Raw genomic sequence first — 16669 nt, 5'->3', positions numbered from 1 at the left:
CGATCTGATGGACAGTAAAAGTGGAAATTCTAATATAAATATTCCTCCAGAAGTGTAAAAGGCAATAACAGCAGCAGCAGAGGCTCTGAACGTCTTCATGATGATTCAGCAAATGAAAATGATTCCATGTGTGTGGAATCCAAATCAGAAATGAATCCTAAAAACTCTTTCACTCTGTCTGCTTCCTCTTCTTCAGCCAAAAGACTTCTCTCTTCTTCCTCTTGTGAATCCTGAAGCAGGTTTAACTGAGTCTGGGTCCCTCTGGTTGATCTGGTCTCAGTGAGACTAACAATGGCCGTCCTGGATAACCAGTATCATGAAGCTGCTTATGGACTGCCTCTGTTAACTCAGGGTTTTCCATCCAACTATTCAGTCCAGCTCACTAACAGTTTTGTTATCACCCAGTACATTTAGCTGTGCTCACATTGAGCCTCCGGGGGAAAGTCACACAAATAAGTTATGTTAGTTACTGAAAAGCAGCGGGCGAGGGCAGGGTCATCACCATGGAGACGGGTAGGTTCATTTCTTGCAGTCAGAGCGGGTTAGAAAAAAGTGATCTTCAGATCTATGTAGTGACGTCTGTGACTAGCTCTGATACTGTACGTCCTTTAGTTCCGTTTGTGTTTCTAAACCAAAGATCTTTCTTGTACGTATATTGACAGCAGAACAGATGCTCGTTGAGAGTGTAATCTTAATGCAGCCCCGGGTTGTGGTACCAATCTTCAGAGTAATTTATAAAACTGGACTTATACTGAACAAAATTATAAACGCAACACTTTTATTTTTGCCCCCATTCATCACGCGCTGAACTCAAAGATCTAAGACTTTCTCCGTGTTCACAAAAGGCCCATTTCTCTCCAACGTTGTTCATTAATCTGTTAAAATCTGTGTTAGTGAGCACTTCTCTTTTGCTGAGATAATCCATCCACCTCACAGGTGTGGCATATCAAGATGCTGATCCGACAGCATGGGTATTACACAGGTGTGCCTTAGGCTGGCCACAATAAAAGGCCACTTGAAACTTCCATCACACAGCACGATGCCACAGATGTCGCAGGTTTTGAGGGAGAGTGCAATCGGCATGCTGACTGCAGATACATCCACCAGAGCTGTTGCCCGTGATTTTAATGTTAATTTCTCTACCATAAGCCACCTCCAAAAGGCATTTCAGAGAATTTGGCAGTACATCCAACCGGCCTCACAACCGCGTGTAACCACACCAGCCCAGGACCTCCACATCAAGCATCTTCACCTCCAAGATCATCTGAGATCAGCCACCCACCATAAGATGAACAAAGAACAAAAGGTAATATCATATAGAGGATTATTAAAAGTACATATAGGTAAAATCTATTTTAAGCAGTTTGGTCTAAATCAATGTTTTCATTGTCATGATCAGGAGAATTGCTTGACATGAGTGGTTGTGTCTCAGGAAGGAGGCAGAAATTGAGCTGACATGTCTTCACCTCAGCAGGAGCCAACTTGAGTGAATCTGCGTCTCTTTGCATCGACTAGATTTGGATTTGCTTTAAGTCAGAAGAAAACCACATTCCGCAATAGAAAATAAACACAGTGAATATAGAATAAAATAGATTATTTAATGTAAATACATTTAACTACAACTCAATAATAAAAACAGACAGGTGCTGGTCATATAATTAGAATATCAAGTTGATTTATTTCAGTAATTCCATTCAAAAAGTGAAACTTGGATAATGTATACATTCATTCCACACAGACTGATATATTTCAAGTGTTCATTCCTTTTAATTTTTGTTGATTATAACTGACAACTAATGAAAACCCCAAAATCAGTATCTCAGAAAATTAGAATATTGTGAAAAGGTTCAATATTGAAGACACCTGGTGCCACAGCTAATTAACTCAAAACACCTGCAAAGGCCTTTAAATGGTCTCTCAGTCTAGTTCTGTAGGCTACACAATCATGGGGAAGACTGCTGACTTGACAGCTGTCCAAAAGACGACCAATGGCACCTTGCACAAGGAGGGCAAGACACAAAAGGTCATTGCTAAAGAGGCTGGCTGTTCACAGAGCTCTGTGTCCAAACACATTAATAGAGAGGCGAAGGGAAGGAAAAGATGTGGTAGAAAAAAGTGTACAAGCAGTAGGGATAACCGCACCCTGGAGAGGATTGTGAAACAAAAGCCATTCAAAAATGTGGGGGAGATTCACAAAGAGTGGACTGCAGCTGGAGTCAGTGCTTCAAGAACCACCACGCACAGACGTATGCAAGACATGGGTTTCAGCTGTCGCATTCCTTGTGTCAAGCCACTCTTGAACAAGACACAGGGGGCTGTTACTTTGTCTGTAGTCCGCTGGCAGAACACCTGTGCTTTCTGATAAGGTGCTGTCGTGCTGTTGCCTAGGCGACATACATTTTGTTTTACGGTGGATGGACTGTAACATTACAGAGTTGTTATTTTCTTTAACTTGAAATAATCCCATACTTTGGAAATTTTTTTTCTTTCTCCACTTTGCAAACAGCTCCATTATAATCACGTCGTGTTCACAGCGTAAGCGCGATGTGCGACAGTAATAAATGTCCCTGCTAAACAGTGTGCTGTATAGTTACATGGAATAAACAAAGCATTGATGCAAAGAATTTGTGTCAAGGCATTTTATGAATCAATTTTATCAATGAATCGTTTCAACCCTAATTGATATGATTTTTTACCAGGCCAAGCCTATTTAAAGTCGTAGTTGATTACAGCGCATGGTGCTGCACATATATTCGCGCAGCACCATGTCTCTCTCCCTCCAACACCGCTGCACAAATTTGTCCAACACAACTGTCAATGTCGGAGACCCAAAAAAGGAGGAGCCTAGCTAATAAGGAGAGCTATGTTAACATTAGATCACAGCTCGGTTGTTGCGGTAAGCATGCTGTAAAGAGCGTTAAGTCAATATCAACTGTCATTTTGTAAAGAAAAAGCGCTCTTTTGCACCGCACAGTGGGGTTTGTGTCGGGGTTCTGTGCTCGTGCACGGTTAGCGATCACACTACACGCATACCATGCCAGAGTCCAGTTTAAACGATCACACTGGTCAAACGAACCAAACTTTGGGGGGTAACTGTGCCCAATACGGATCGCATAGTGTGAGTGCGCCCTTAAAGACTCACTAAACCCCCAAACCTCTTATTTCAGCTGATAACCAACGTGTATGGGTATTTAGTAGAGTTGTTGATGGATTCAGGTCCAAATCTGGACTCACATAGTGCTATAAAATGCAGTGACTGCCCGCTACTGGTTGAAACCTGGATACTCCAATTTAATTTTGTTATTGGCTGATAAACCCTCCGGACTGACGCTTTCCAGCTCTTTCCAAATCAAACTTCCTCAGATGTCATCACATGACGTTAGTCCAGCACAGTCACATGATAACAGCTGGTTGTATTCAGGGCAGGAGGAAACAGCTAGCTCGGCTCTGTGGAAAATGTCACACTGACGCTTTGTGGATACATTTGTGTCTTCTAAGAGTTCTCCTGTTGGTATAAGAATTACCACATTGGCCACAGCTGTACGGTTTCTCTCCAGTGTGAACACGTCTGTGGATTTTTAGGTCACCTGATTTAGAGAAAGTTTTTCCACACTGTTCACACCAGTACGGTTTCTCTCCAGTGTGAACACGTTGGTGGATTTTTAGGGCACCTGATTTAAAGAAAGTTTTTCCACACTGCTCACACCAATACGGTTTCTCTCCAGTGTGAACACGTTGGTGGATTTTTAAGTGACCTGATTGAGTGAAAGTTTTTCCACACTGTTCACACCAGTATGGTCTCTTTTCATTATGAACACGTTGGTGGGTTTTTAGTTGACCTGATGCAGCAAAAGTTTTTCCACACTGTTCACACCAGTACGGTTTCTCTCCAGTGTGAACACGGTGGTGGGTTTTTAGGTTATCTAGTGCAGCAAAAGTTTTTCCACACTGTTCACACCTGTGTGGTTTCTCTCCAGTGTGAACACGTTGGTGTTTTTTTAGGGCACCTGATGCAGTGAAAGTTTTCCCACACTGGTCACAGCTGTACGGTTTCTCTCCAGTGTGAAGTCTCAGATGAATCTTCAAATATCCAGATGTTGTGAAGGATCTGTCACAGTGCTCACAGCGGTGACGTTTGATTCCATCTCTTCCTCTCTTCTATAACAGAGAGAAACAGTAAGTGAATGTCATGGTGGAGCGAGCTATCTATAACCATAAATGACAGAGTATATCTTTGAAATCACATACTAACCTACCGTACCACAGTGATTAGGACTTTCTATTACATAGTCAATCATACTCAATATGTACTGAATATGTAATAAATGACAGAAAGTAACAAATTACAATTAATCAAGTTTCTATTATTGAGTAGTTTTTTTGTGCACTTTTGAGGGCCCGAGCATGAAACATGCGAGGTCCATATTAAGTAACAAATTACAATTAATCAAGTTTCTATTATTGAGTAGTTTTTTTGTGCACTTTTGAGGGCCCGAGCATGAAACATGCGAGGTCCATATTGAAACTGAAGGGATTTTTTTTTCTGCAAAGTAATCTAATTTTAAGAATTAATCTAAATCAACATCAAATTTTCACTGTGTAGTCTAAACCCACTGACTATTAACAGTTGTACAAACAGTGAGTTTTCGTGGAACGGCTAACCCATGGCATGGCATCCAAAATCAATGATTCTCTTGGAGCCATAGCCTAAACCCAACAGGAAGTCGGCCATTTTGAATTTTACGGCCATTTTTGGATGATTTACACACTTCATACTTTAACGAACTCCTCCTAGGGATTTAGTCCGACCGACCTCAAATTTCTGCTGTGCCTTCTAAAGGCATTGAAGATGAAAAGTTGTGCTATTTGTGAGTTTTCGTGAATGGGTGTGTCCGTGGCGTCAAAGATCAAGTCTTCACCATGACACAGGAAGTTGTTGTAACTTCAGTGTACATGCTCACATCTGAACCAAACTTTACGTGCTTGATAACTCTCCCACCCCACTATGGAGGACCGATCATGACAGTAAATACAGATATAAATAAATGCTCAATAAATAAATAAGCATCCAATTAAATACACAAAAAAATAAAGTAAATAACTAAATGTAGGTATTAATTAAATTATACAAGGAGACATAAATGTATATATTTTAATTAGCACCTTTACTTATTCACCTTTGTTATAATTACCTTATTTGTTTATTCAACTTTATTTATTATTAATTTTTTAAATGTATTTATTTATGTGTGTGTTTTAATATTTTTGTCTGTTTTATTCTTCCTTTGTATTTTTTTTACCTTATTTATTTTCACATATGGTATTTATTTCTGCCTGTACTTTTTAAATTTCTGTATGCATTTCTGCCTCATTATGCAAATGAGGAGGGGCAACTCTGAAGACAATACTACCAGCAATGTCTTCCTTCTCTTTTCACGTAGACGCTCCGACAGACAGTGCTTTCAGTTTGCTGCATACATGGACACAGAACTGCGGTATAGGGAGAAGCACACGGTCAGCTGGCTGCAGCTAAATCTGGAGTGCACTCGTATTCAATTCTGTATGGTAAATTCAGTTTTAACGGAGCAGAGCGAGCTGACAGGCAGAGTTAGAGACTTTTTCTGTCCGTTTCTCTCTTTACAAAGATGCATGTTGCAGTCAGTCTTCTCTGAAGAGGGCAATGAAGTCTCAGTAGTACACGATGCGAGCACGACATACAACACAATTTATCAAATTACACAACGGATATACAGTATGAAAATAAGATTGATTGGATTATACTCACAGGAAGTATAAAACCTGTTACATGCGTATATTAAAAGTAAAGTAACACAAAAATGTCAGGGAAATTACTTTACTTAGATTTAAGTACTACAGTTGTACATTAGAAATACCTTCCTACCTTTCTGATAGGAAGCCTTCTTGAGGTGGTATAAAACATTTCTTCTTATATTCTTATTTGATTTGTGGACAACTATGACCACATGAATTAAAAAAATTAAACATTTCACTGCCCAAGTCAGCTATAACACAAGTCTTGATCATCAGACTACATGCTGTACAGTATTTGTGGACAGATTTTGTCCCAGGATTTCTTATGCATTTCTTCTTCTTCGTTGCATGATTTAGAATAATAAGGTGAGAAATGGGTCTGTTCTGAGTTCATCCTGCACTGCAGCAGCTAATAAAGTCCATTTAATCCCAAAAACGCTTTTCTTTTAGGCAGGCTGGAGCAGAAAACAACTCACCTTTCTCAAGTTGTACAGTAATGTCACATGTGTATGAAGGTGGATCAAACAAGCTAATCTTAAATGTCAAAGTAGAGAGGAGCCTAGTAGGCCTATTTATTTTCATTCATTACACAATATGAATAAGCTATGCAGACAGTTGTAAAGAAAGAACATCTTTTTCTTCTGTTCTCTACTTGTTATAGTTACACAGTATTAGGGGTGTGGGCTGTATTAAAAGTATCCACTGTTCTCCCATGCTCTAACACACAGTAACGATGAAATGTGTGCTGTTCTCACATTCTTCCTCTGTATGTACACATAAACAACAAGGCAGGGAAATATAAAAGGAATTTATTTTATTGTTTGGGTACATTATTGTTCAGTGCACATGCTCACATCTGAACCAAACTTTACGTGCTTGATAACTCTCCCACCCCGCAGACATCTACACGTCAGTACCGATTTATATTCATAGCGGCAAGTGCTATGTAGCTCCACATAGGGGACACAGGAAGTGACATATAACACCTTCATGCGGCGTCGGAACCGCGTAGCAAATTCACAGCCGCACCGGCAGAGCTCCAGAATGTGCAACTCGGCCGGCTCACACCCGGACGCGCTACAAGTGCGAGGGCCCGCCCAACGCTGCTTGCAGCTTTAATTTTTCTATTTTCTGCAAAGTAGGCTCCATTGACATGGCCTAAACATACTCGAAAATTCACCAAACTTTGCACACATGTCAGGACTGGTAAAAAGTTTCGTATTTTATGGGTTTCGCGCATTGGGGTGGCAAAATAACTCGCTAGCGCCACCTAGAAAATTGGAAAAAATTAGCCCGCGTTCTCGTTCAACCTACATGCACGAAATTTGCTGGGGACATGTATCATATCAAGACGCACAAAAAAGCCTCAAGAACCCATAGCCTAAAGTCAACAGGAAGTCGGCCATTTTGAATTTTACAGCCATTTTTGGATGATTTACACACTTCGTACTTTAACAAACTCCTCCCAGGGATTTAGTCGGATCGACGTCAAATTTCTGCTGTGCCTTCTAAAGGCATTGACGATGAAAAGTTGTGCTATTTGCAAGTTTTCGTCAATGGGCGTGTCTGTGGCGTGGAGTCAAAGATCAAGTCTTCGCCATAACACAGGAAGTTGTTGTAACTTCAGTGTATATGCTCACATCTGGACCAAATGTAGGATGAGAGTCCCGCCCTGAACACATGTACATGCCGACATTCACCCACAGTCATAGCGCCACCTGCTGGCAACAGGAAGTGACTTAACGAAGCAGCCCCCGCCGCACATTTCACCTACGTGCATGAATTTTCTGTGGTACGTGTATCTTGTCCAGACGCACAAAAAAGCCTCTTGGAGCGATGCCCTAAAACGAACAGGAAGTCGGCCATTTGGAATTTTACGTCAAATTGTGGATGATTTACACACTTCGTACTTTAACGAACCCCTCCTAGGGATTTAGTCCGACCGACTTCAAATTTCTGCTGTGCCTTCTAAAGGCATTGAAGATGAAAAGTTGTGCTATTTGCGAGTTTTCGTGAATGGGTGTGTCCGTGGCGTGGCGTCAAAGATCAACTCTTCGCCATGACACAGGAAGTTGTTGTAACTTCAGTGTACATGCTCACATCTGAACCAAACTTTACGTGCTTGATAACTGTCCCACCCCGCAGACATCTACACGCCAATACCGATTTATATTCATAGCGGCAAGTGCTATGTAGCTCCACATAGGGGACACAGGAAGTGACATATAGCACCTTCATGTGGCGTCGGAACCCGTAGCAAATTCACAGCCGCACCGGCAGAGCTCCAGAATGTGCAACTCGGTCGGGGCCCGTCCAACGCTGCTTGCAGCTTTAATTTTTATTTTTTTTACAAGCACTATTTATTTATTCTGTCAAAATAGGATGTTAAGTCCGTCCATAAAGCTAGCTAAACATCATTGGTGATTTAGAGTGCAACTTAGCCTCTCTTCCAGTCTTCTTAAATCACACACATACACACAAACACACTTCTCATTCATAATTTCCCTTTGAAGAGTAGTCTAATGTACTATGGCAATTTACTGCTGAATTTAATAGGAAAAACGGACAACTGTGGGAACTGGACTACTATTTGAGCTTCGTGGGGGTCTGTAGTATAACGGACGTTACCGGCGGGGATTAATAAACAAATAACAGAAGCCTGGACAGAGGCTTCTTTGCTCATTACGTGGTCAACACTCTCTCTCTCTCACACACACACACAGCAGCCCACTATTTGCCCCAGATGTGTGAGATACTGCAACAAAGATTAAGTTTCAAAAGCCTGAAATTAACCAACAAAGACAGCTGCTCAAGGAGAGACGCAAATCCGCCCTTTATGGTATCATATTAATTATTATTAATCATGTCGTAATGACATTCATGCGGTGCGCAGCATAGTTCGTTAGGAAAACGTGTCTCTTTTAGTGTGATGATCTTATTAATGTAATGTACATTTGTGATTAAAAATAATGGCGGTTGGTAAATGAAGTACTGACCCCCTCAGATGGAGGATTTTACTGCTTCAGTAAGAGCTCAGACCCTCCTTATAGACCGTAACTACAACCCTGCTGGACTATATGGACTATCAAACTGTAAAATCTGTAAAAAAGGAACACACATGAAATACAACATGTAGCCTATACCCTGCATTGATTATTTTGTAAATGTCCACTTGAATGAATGGAGACATAATAACTGTAATAATACTTTTACTTTATTCACTGTATACTCACAGATTACACAGTTAGAAAAGGAGCTGGCAGCAGTGACTGATTTACATTATGCAAAACATTTAAATAAGTCTGAATGAATGTGTCTTGGCATGTTCCATCAAAATATCTACCACTATCAATTTGTGTACATCTAAATCACGCAAATTATGATATGCCAACAGTGGCTGTGGTGAGGAGGAGTTTCTTTATGTGGGTAACTGTTTATATAACAGTGTGTGTTAAATCTTTCACTGCTCCAAAACAGCTGATTCAAAATATATCAACTGGTTATGAATCCCGAAGCTGCTTCAATCAGCTGTGTTGAAGCAGGGAGAGATTAAATCATGCAGGACAGGGGGTAACTTTCTTCAGGAAAGGGTACGAAACACTGTCGTAGTACATAAACTTCAGTTCAACTAAGTTTAATTCATAAAGCCAGCAGAGTCTTTGCACGCTGTTTAAGTGTGAAAAAGCTACACCGAATGGTCTAAACGATATAGATCTTTATTTTATCCCAGTCCCATTTCCCCAGGGGACTATGAACCCATACAGGCGCTGAGTAACTGTATTGAGCAGGTCAACGATTGGATGTGCCAGAATTTTCTTCAGTTAAACAAGGATAAAACTGAAGTTATTGTTTTTGGAGCCAGGGAGGAACGATTGAAAGTCAGTGCTCGACTTCAATCTGTAATGTTAAGAACCACAAATCAAGCCAGAAATCTTGGTGTGGTCATGGACTCAGACCTGAATTTGAGGAGCCATATTACGACAATTACAAAGTCAGCCTACTATCACCTGAAGAATATATCAAGGATTAAAGGACTTCTGTCTCAGCAGGACCTGGAAAAGCTTATTCATGCATTTATCTTCAGTCGACTCGACTACTGTAACAGTGTCCTTACAGGCTCCTTAAGAAATCCATCAGACAGCTGCAGCTGATTCAGAACGCTGCTGCTAGAGTCCTCACTAAGACCAAAAAGGTGGATCACATCACTCCAGTTCTGAGGTCTTTACATTGGCTGCCTGTATGTCAAAGAATTGATTTCAAAATCCTGCTGGTAGTTTATTAAGCACTAAATGGTTTAGGGACAAAATACATTTCTGATCTTCTGCTTCGTTATGAACCATCCAGACCTCTCAGGTCGTCTGGGGCAGGTCTGCTTTCTGTCCCCAGAGTCAAAACTAAACAAGGAGAAGCAGCGTTCAGTTATTATGCTCCGTATATTTGGAACAAACTCCCAGATAACTGCAGGTCTGCTGAAACTGTCAGTTCTTTTAAATTAAGACTGAAGACTTTTCTTTTTACAACTGCCTTTATAACTTACACTGCACTGTAAATTTTACTGTCCTGTTTGCTTTGTACCATTGCTTTTTGGAGGGTTGACATGACACACTGATGATCTTTAGCATGTTTATCCAAACTAAATAACCCTTTAAGTGCAACAAAGGAGAAACCCTGAAACCAAAACCTGAACCTGAAGCAGCCTCTGTGATGGTTTCATTACAGCTCGTTCCTTCATTTGCAGACAGTAAAGACTCAAAGATGTTTCATGTTGTAAATCACAGCCTCAGGTTTAAATATGTTCTCTGAGTTCTCGAGCAGTGGAAACATATTTATGTCTCAAAAACAACTTCAGAAACTTCATGAACCAACGCTGCATCCTAAAACTTACATTCAGGCAGCGCTGATGTGAAACAGAGAAACAAAAAGCTGCAGGGTCACATTTTCATCAACGTGATGAAGAAACACTTTTCATCGTCAGCGTGTCTCATTTGTGTTCCTGCATGATCTGCGAGTGGCAGCTGCAGCAGGTTGAACTTGTTTTTCAGCAGCTCTCAGTAAAGGTTCAGTAAAGATGGTGGTTTCATTAAAGAGTAACTTCACTTCAGGCTGAAAGGCTTTGTTTGACTCTCCTCTCTACCCAGCATCACTATATTCATCTTTATAGCAACAGAATCCTGATCCGGCCCAGATGTGAGGAACCCAGGAGGAACTGAGTCCTGAAAAGTGAGTCTGCTGGGATGAAAAGCCTCTCAGGTCCTGTTATTAAGAGACTGACTGATCTGTGAATGTAGAAACATCTTCACTGATCATCCTGATTTCCCAGCTGTGTCCTCAACACTGACTTTTCTGTCAGGGTTTGTGAGACAGTGAGTTTCAGACGCTGGCAGAAGGAGTTCACTCACCTTGGTTTGTTGTGCAGCACAGCAGTGAGGCCAGAACTAAAGAGAAATCACACTCAGGTTGGTTTGAGGTTTTACTACAACTGTACACCTCAGAGAAGATGGAGACCCTGATCCTCACTGAACACTCACAGTATCTTCCAGCTGTAACATCAGTGTGTGTTTGAGTCTTTGTCACCTGCATCAGGTTTAAGAACACATGTTCTACAGAACTTATTCATCTCTACATGGTGGAAATTAGCTCTCAACGTGAAATGTTAGGTTAAATAACTAATACAGATTCTGTGAGAACTACTTGCTCAATAGAAAAGCATGAAATGCAACGTAAATCTAGAAGAAACAGATCTGCCTTGTCCAACTAAAAACAAGCTGCTGATTACTGCATTATATTCAATAATATTTTTATATTCTGATTTGTCACCAGCCACATGCATTTTGTTTCCCTTCATATAAATAAAGACATTTCCACCATAAATTGGTGCAGAAAATGTCTCTAGAATGCAGGAAATTAAGAGTTTAATGATCAAAATCTTGTGGGGGGGAAGGACCCCCAGACCCCCCAATCAAAAAGCCTATTTCAACAATGAATATTTCTTCAAAATAGCTTTGGAGTATCTTGTTGTCTTGTCCTTTAATTAAGTTGAGCTTTTTATCAATGGTTTTTAGTCAAATTTGTTTATTGATAGACTGAATATAGTTACAGAGGTCCGGACCTCGGTGACATCACAGCTGGTTACGGCCGTGCCTTTTTAAAGTAGCAGCCTACTGCCATAGTGATCGACGGCTGTGATGCTGCTAGGTGGTTTATTAGAGGCTGGTCCTGTTTGTATGTCCGTGCATTAGCAGGGCGGCCGTGGTGGAGTTTACAGAGGACCGTTCTGGATGAAAGTCCGTCCCTGGAAGCCAGTTACTTTGAGTTAGTACGTCTGGACATCCTGGACGACTGGTCCTCTTAGATAACTTTTAAAGTGTCCAACACTGCAGCTCACTCCAGGAAACTCACATTAACCCTTTAACATCCAGCTTAAAACCGGTTTCACTTCCTGCTCTTAAAGTTTGTATCAGAGTGAAGTGAGAACATTTTCTGAACAAACTGTTAAACAATGATCTTCTTTCCTGTTTGCTCGTCACATTTCTCTGTAATCTCAGTAACTTCTGACTCTCTCTGTCCTTTATTTCTTGTTTTGGCCTCACTGATCAATAAACTCTTCTGTCTTTGTTTTTATAATGTCTGAAGTTTTCCAGCCAGTTTGATCCTGTATCTCACCTTCATTCTTCTCCAGCTCAGCTCACCTGCTAACTGTTTAGTTACTGAAATGTGGACAGAACAGATCGTACTTACAGATCGGCCATTGAAGAGATGTTTGTTCCATCGTACCACTTGGTGATGTGAGATCATACTTTGTGTTTTTTCTCTCTGAGCAGTTCAAACCACAGTTTCCTGTTTCTACTTTACTGTCCGGTTTCCTCTGCTGCAGGCCCAAAATGGCAGCGTGCCGGCCATGTGGCGGGTGAGTGTATCAGTACAGTGATTAGTTCAAGGAAAGCAGTGAGATCATACCAGAGATGCTCACAAGTCTTTGAGCTGGAGTCCAAGTCAAGTCTCAAGTCTCTCGTGGTTATTACGAATGTTGTATCACCTGCTGCGTTCAATCCAGGTTGCTAATAGCATAGCTATGAGGAATTCTGTAACCTGTTTACAGAGCACAACCATGTAACGTGCAATGCAATTATTGACGGCTTATTAAATACTGTAAGTCAACACATCCCCCAGACTCTTAAACCCAGTGTAGCGTTAACTAAATAAAAATGGGACTTGCATAATCAAAAATAAACCTGTAACCTGTTTTTAACTTACAGAGCACAACCATGTAGCCTAATGTACAATGCGTCTACAATTAATGACAGCTTATAAACTACTGTAAGTCAACACACTCCCCAGACTCTCAAGCCCAGTGTAAGTTATAACTAAATAAAATTGGTCAACAATAAAGCTTTAACCTGTTTTTATCTTATAGAGCACAATCTGTGCAATGCAGTTAATGACAGCTTATAAACTAAGTCAACACTTCCTCCTGACTCTCAAACCAATAAACTGTTACAGAGCACAACCATAATGTGCAATGCAAACACTGTCAACACATCACCAGACATCACCAGACTCTCAAACCAGTGTAAAGTTATAACTAAATAAAACTGTAAAGTTACATGATCAACAATAAACCTGTGACCAGAGAACAACCTGTGCAATGCGTTTTCTGTTGAAAATACAGTCTGAAATAATTTGTATCCCACTAGAACTTTTGCTAGGAAAAGAGAAACTTCTCCATATTCACCCCTGTTTTTAGTCATGGTGTGAAGTATACACAAAATTAAATACTTGATGGCAGGCCATCATCTGTGCATTAAGGAGGGGGAAACATATTTTGGCAGACTGCATGTCCAGCCTGGTAGGAGGCTACTGTTATGGCTTTTTGTGTGTGAAAAGTTCTGTTTAAATGCAATGCATTATTAAATTGTTATGATAATAATTCACCCTTTAAGGAGGGGGACAATTTCCAGCAATATCCAAAGGCAGTGCAATGGAAACATGGATTACAAGGACAAAATATTGTCTACAATGCTGCATTCAGTTTAATGTAAATATCGAGTCAAGGACATGTAACGTTGAGGCGAGCAAAGGGTTAAACTGATTACAGTGATGTTGATACAGTATGGATGGCGTATGTAGGAGCAGCTGACTTTCTGTCGGGGATAAAACTACCTTGGCACGACACCCGTCTTTGTTGTCCTCTCTCACGTGCGGCCGCGCGCAGCAGATGCTACGTGTTCCGTAGGCAGGTTATAGGTAACGGAGGGAGGGAATAACGGCAAGCTCATCAGACGTTTCCTAAAAATAAACATTGTTCACGAGTCCCGCACTTCGAGTCCGAGTCGAGTCTGAAGTTTGAAGTGAGAATTTATGAGAATAAAGTACAGCAGCGTCACCAGCAGAAATTCAGGCCGTGTAAAAGTGTGTCTGTACTCAGGAACAAAAATCAACTAGAGAAAGTTGCGTCTCCTATCACCGCTTACACAGTTGTGGAAAATACAAAGTGCTGGCTGCTCTTAGGTCTACTTATACCTGAGGGGGCCGCGCCGGCTGCGGTACCAGGGGTGATGATGGTGGAAGGAATAAAAGATTTGGAGTAGCCTAACGATTACAAAATGTTTGGATACATGTTTGTATGATTGCTTTTATTTTATTATATTTTCACATGTATATCTGTGGGTAAATGCTCATGTGTAGCCTACATGTAATTTATTACAGCCACTCGATACCGAAAGTTAAGTTAGTTACAATATCGCAAATATAACCACTGCTGACCTGTAGACCACTGCTGACCTGTAGACCACTTCAGACCTGCAGACCACTGCTGACCTGTAGACCACTACTGACCTGTAGACCACTACTGACCTGTAGACCACTTCAGACCTGTAGACCACTGCTGACCTGTAGACCACTGCTGACCTGTAGACCACTACTGACCTGTAGACCACTTCAGACCTGTAGACCACTGCTGACCTGTAGACCACTGCTGACCTGTAGACCACTGCTGACCTGTAGACCACTGCTGACCTGTAGACCACTGCTGACCTGTAGACCACTACTGACCTGTAGACCACTGCTGACCAGTAGACCACTTCAGACCTGTAGACCACTGCTGACCTGTAGACCACTTCAGACCTGTAGACCACTTCAGACCTGTAGACCACTACTGACCTGCAGACCACTGCTGACCTGTAGACCACTGCTGACCTGTAGACCAGTACTGACCTGTAGACCACTTCAGACCTGTAGACCACTGCTGACCTGTAGACCACTACTGACCTGTAGACCACTTCAGACCTGTAGACCACTGCTGACCTGTAGACCACTGCTGACCTGCAGACCACTGCTGACCTGTAGACCACTGCTGACCTGTAGACCACTACTGACCTGTAGACCACTTCAGACCTGTAGACCACTGCTGACCTGTAGACCACTTCAGACTTGTAGACCACTACTGACCTGTAGACCACTTCAGACCTGTAGACCACTGCTGACCTGTAGACCACTTCAGACCTGTAGACCACTGCTGACCAGTAGACCACTTCAGACCTGTAGACCACTGCTGACCTGTAGACCACTTCAGACCTGTAGACCACTTCAGACCTGTAGACCACTACTGACCTGCAGACCACTGCTGACCTGTAGACCACTGCTGACCTGTAGACCAGTACTGACCTGTAGACCACTTCAGACTTGTAGACCACTACTGACCTGTAGACCACTTCAGACCTGTAGACCACTGCTGACCTGTAGACCACTACTGACCTGTAGACCACTACTGACCTGCAGACCACTGCTGACCTGTAGACCACTACTGACCTGTAGACCACTACTGACCTGCAGACCACTGCTGACCTGTAGACCACTACTGACCTGCAGACCACTTCAGACCTGTAGACCACTGCTGACCTGTAGACCACTGCTGACCTGTAGACCACTTCAGACCTGTAGACCACTACTGACCTGTAGACCACTGCTGACCTGTAGACCACTGCTGACTGAATGAATGGAAGGATGTACAACAGCATTACCAGGGACTGTGTGACCTTTGGTTTTCACTGACAACAACATTATGTGGGGACTGATATTGTTTAGAGATGAGCAGCTATTACAGAGATCGGGAATATTAATGCCGTTCACATGATCAACACTAGTGTTTTCCTTTACCTCAAGTAAACGCAGCTAAAGTTCAGCAAGTCACTAACAATAACTTACAGTTTCAGTGTGTGTGTAGTAACGTTGCTCGGCAACTAGGCAGAGCATCGATGAAACACAGCCTCCCTCAGGGTCCTAGTGCCCGACTACAGTAGGCATTTAAATTGTGAAGCAGAGGAAACAACCAGAAGGATTATTTTAAGCCAATAAGTACGATTTACATTTTGATTATTCTAATACTTCTCTTTGCTTCTCTTTGTTGATGTCTACACTGTCAAAAAATCTAAATCTAATAATTATCTGTCTTAATATTATTAGCTTTAGCTCCCCTAAAATAGGCCTAATGACATCCAAGGTAACCAGGAAGACGGGGAATAGGACCCAGATGGAGACTCATACTCACAGTGGTGACTGACTCCGTACTAACACCCTTTTTATTTGTCACCCGTCTGTGTAGTTACACATTCAATAGTTCTGGACATTTTTAGGCCGATAAGCAAAAAAATAAATAAATCACATAAAGGATTCAGTATTGACCCCCCATCATTTTAATCCGTGCAGAGATGAACCAGCATTTAGACCAATGTTTTATTTCTACAATCACCACTGATGTAAATGATGAAAGACCAAAAAAAACTGGAGAGGATTTCTCAGGAAGCTGGACGACCACAAAGCTACTTCACACATTTCAGCTCAAACACATCATCACCAGCTAAAGCAGAACACACTATAGTGAGAAAGCACCAGCTTCACA

The 16669-nt window shown here is 41.6% G+C and overlaps 2 protein-coding genes across 2 annotated transcripts in view; one reads left to right on the top strand and one right to left on the bottom strand.

Moving 5' to 3' along the window:
* The window catches only part of LOC119912601 (zinc finger protein 2-like), a 746717-nt gene that overhangs the window by 442491 nt on the left and 287557 nt on the right, over positions 1–16669 (top strand). The window lies entirely within an intron of this gene.
* The window catches only part of LOC119912752 (zinc finger protein 420-like), a 28162-nt gene continuing 14762 nt past the window's right edge, over positions 3270–16669 (bottom strand). Inside the window, exon 4 of the mRNA XM_038732042.1 lies at positions 3270–4080. Within this exon, the coding sequence (XP_038587970.1) occupies positions 3460–4080 (621 nt within the window). The 3' untranslated portion in view covers positions 3270–3459. The remainder of the gene's footprint in view (positions 4081–16669) is intronic.

Source organism: Micropterus salmoides, unplaced genomic scaffold (genome assembly GCF_014851395.1).
Source record: "Micropterus salmoides isolate LMB-PRFRI ecotype aquatic unplaced genomic scaffold, ASM1485139v1 Ms_hic_scaffold_2, whole genome shotgun sequence".
Classification (NCBI taxonomy): domain Eukaryota; kingdom Metazoa; phylum Chordata; class Actinopteri; order Centrarchiformes; family Centrarchidae; genus Micropterus; species Micropterus salmoides.
Note: the sequence above shows the minus strand (reverse complement) of the source record. Positions and strands in the feature narration are given on the sequence as shown.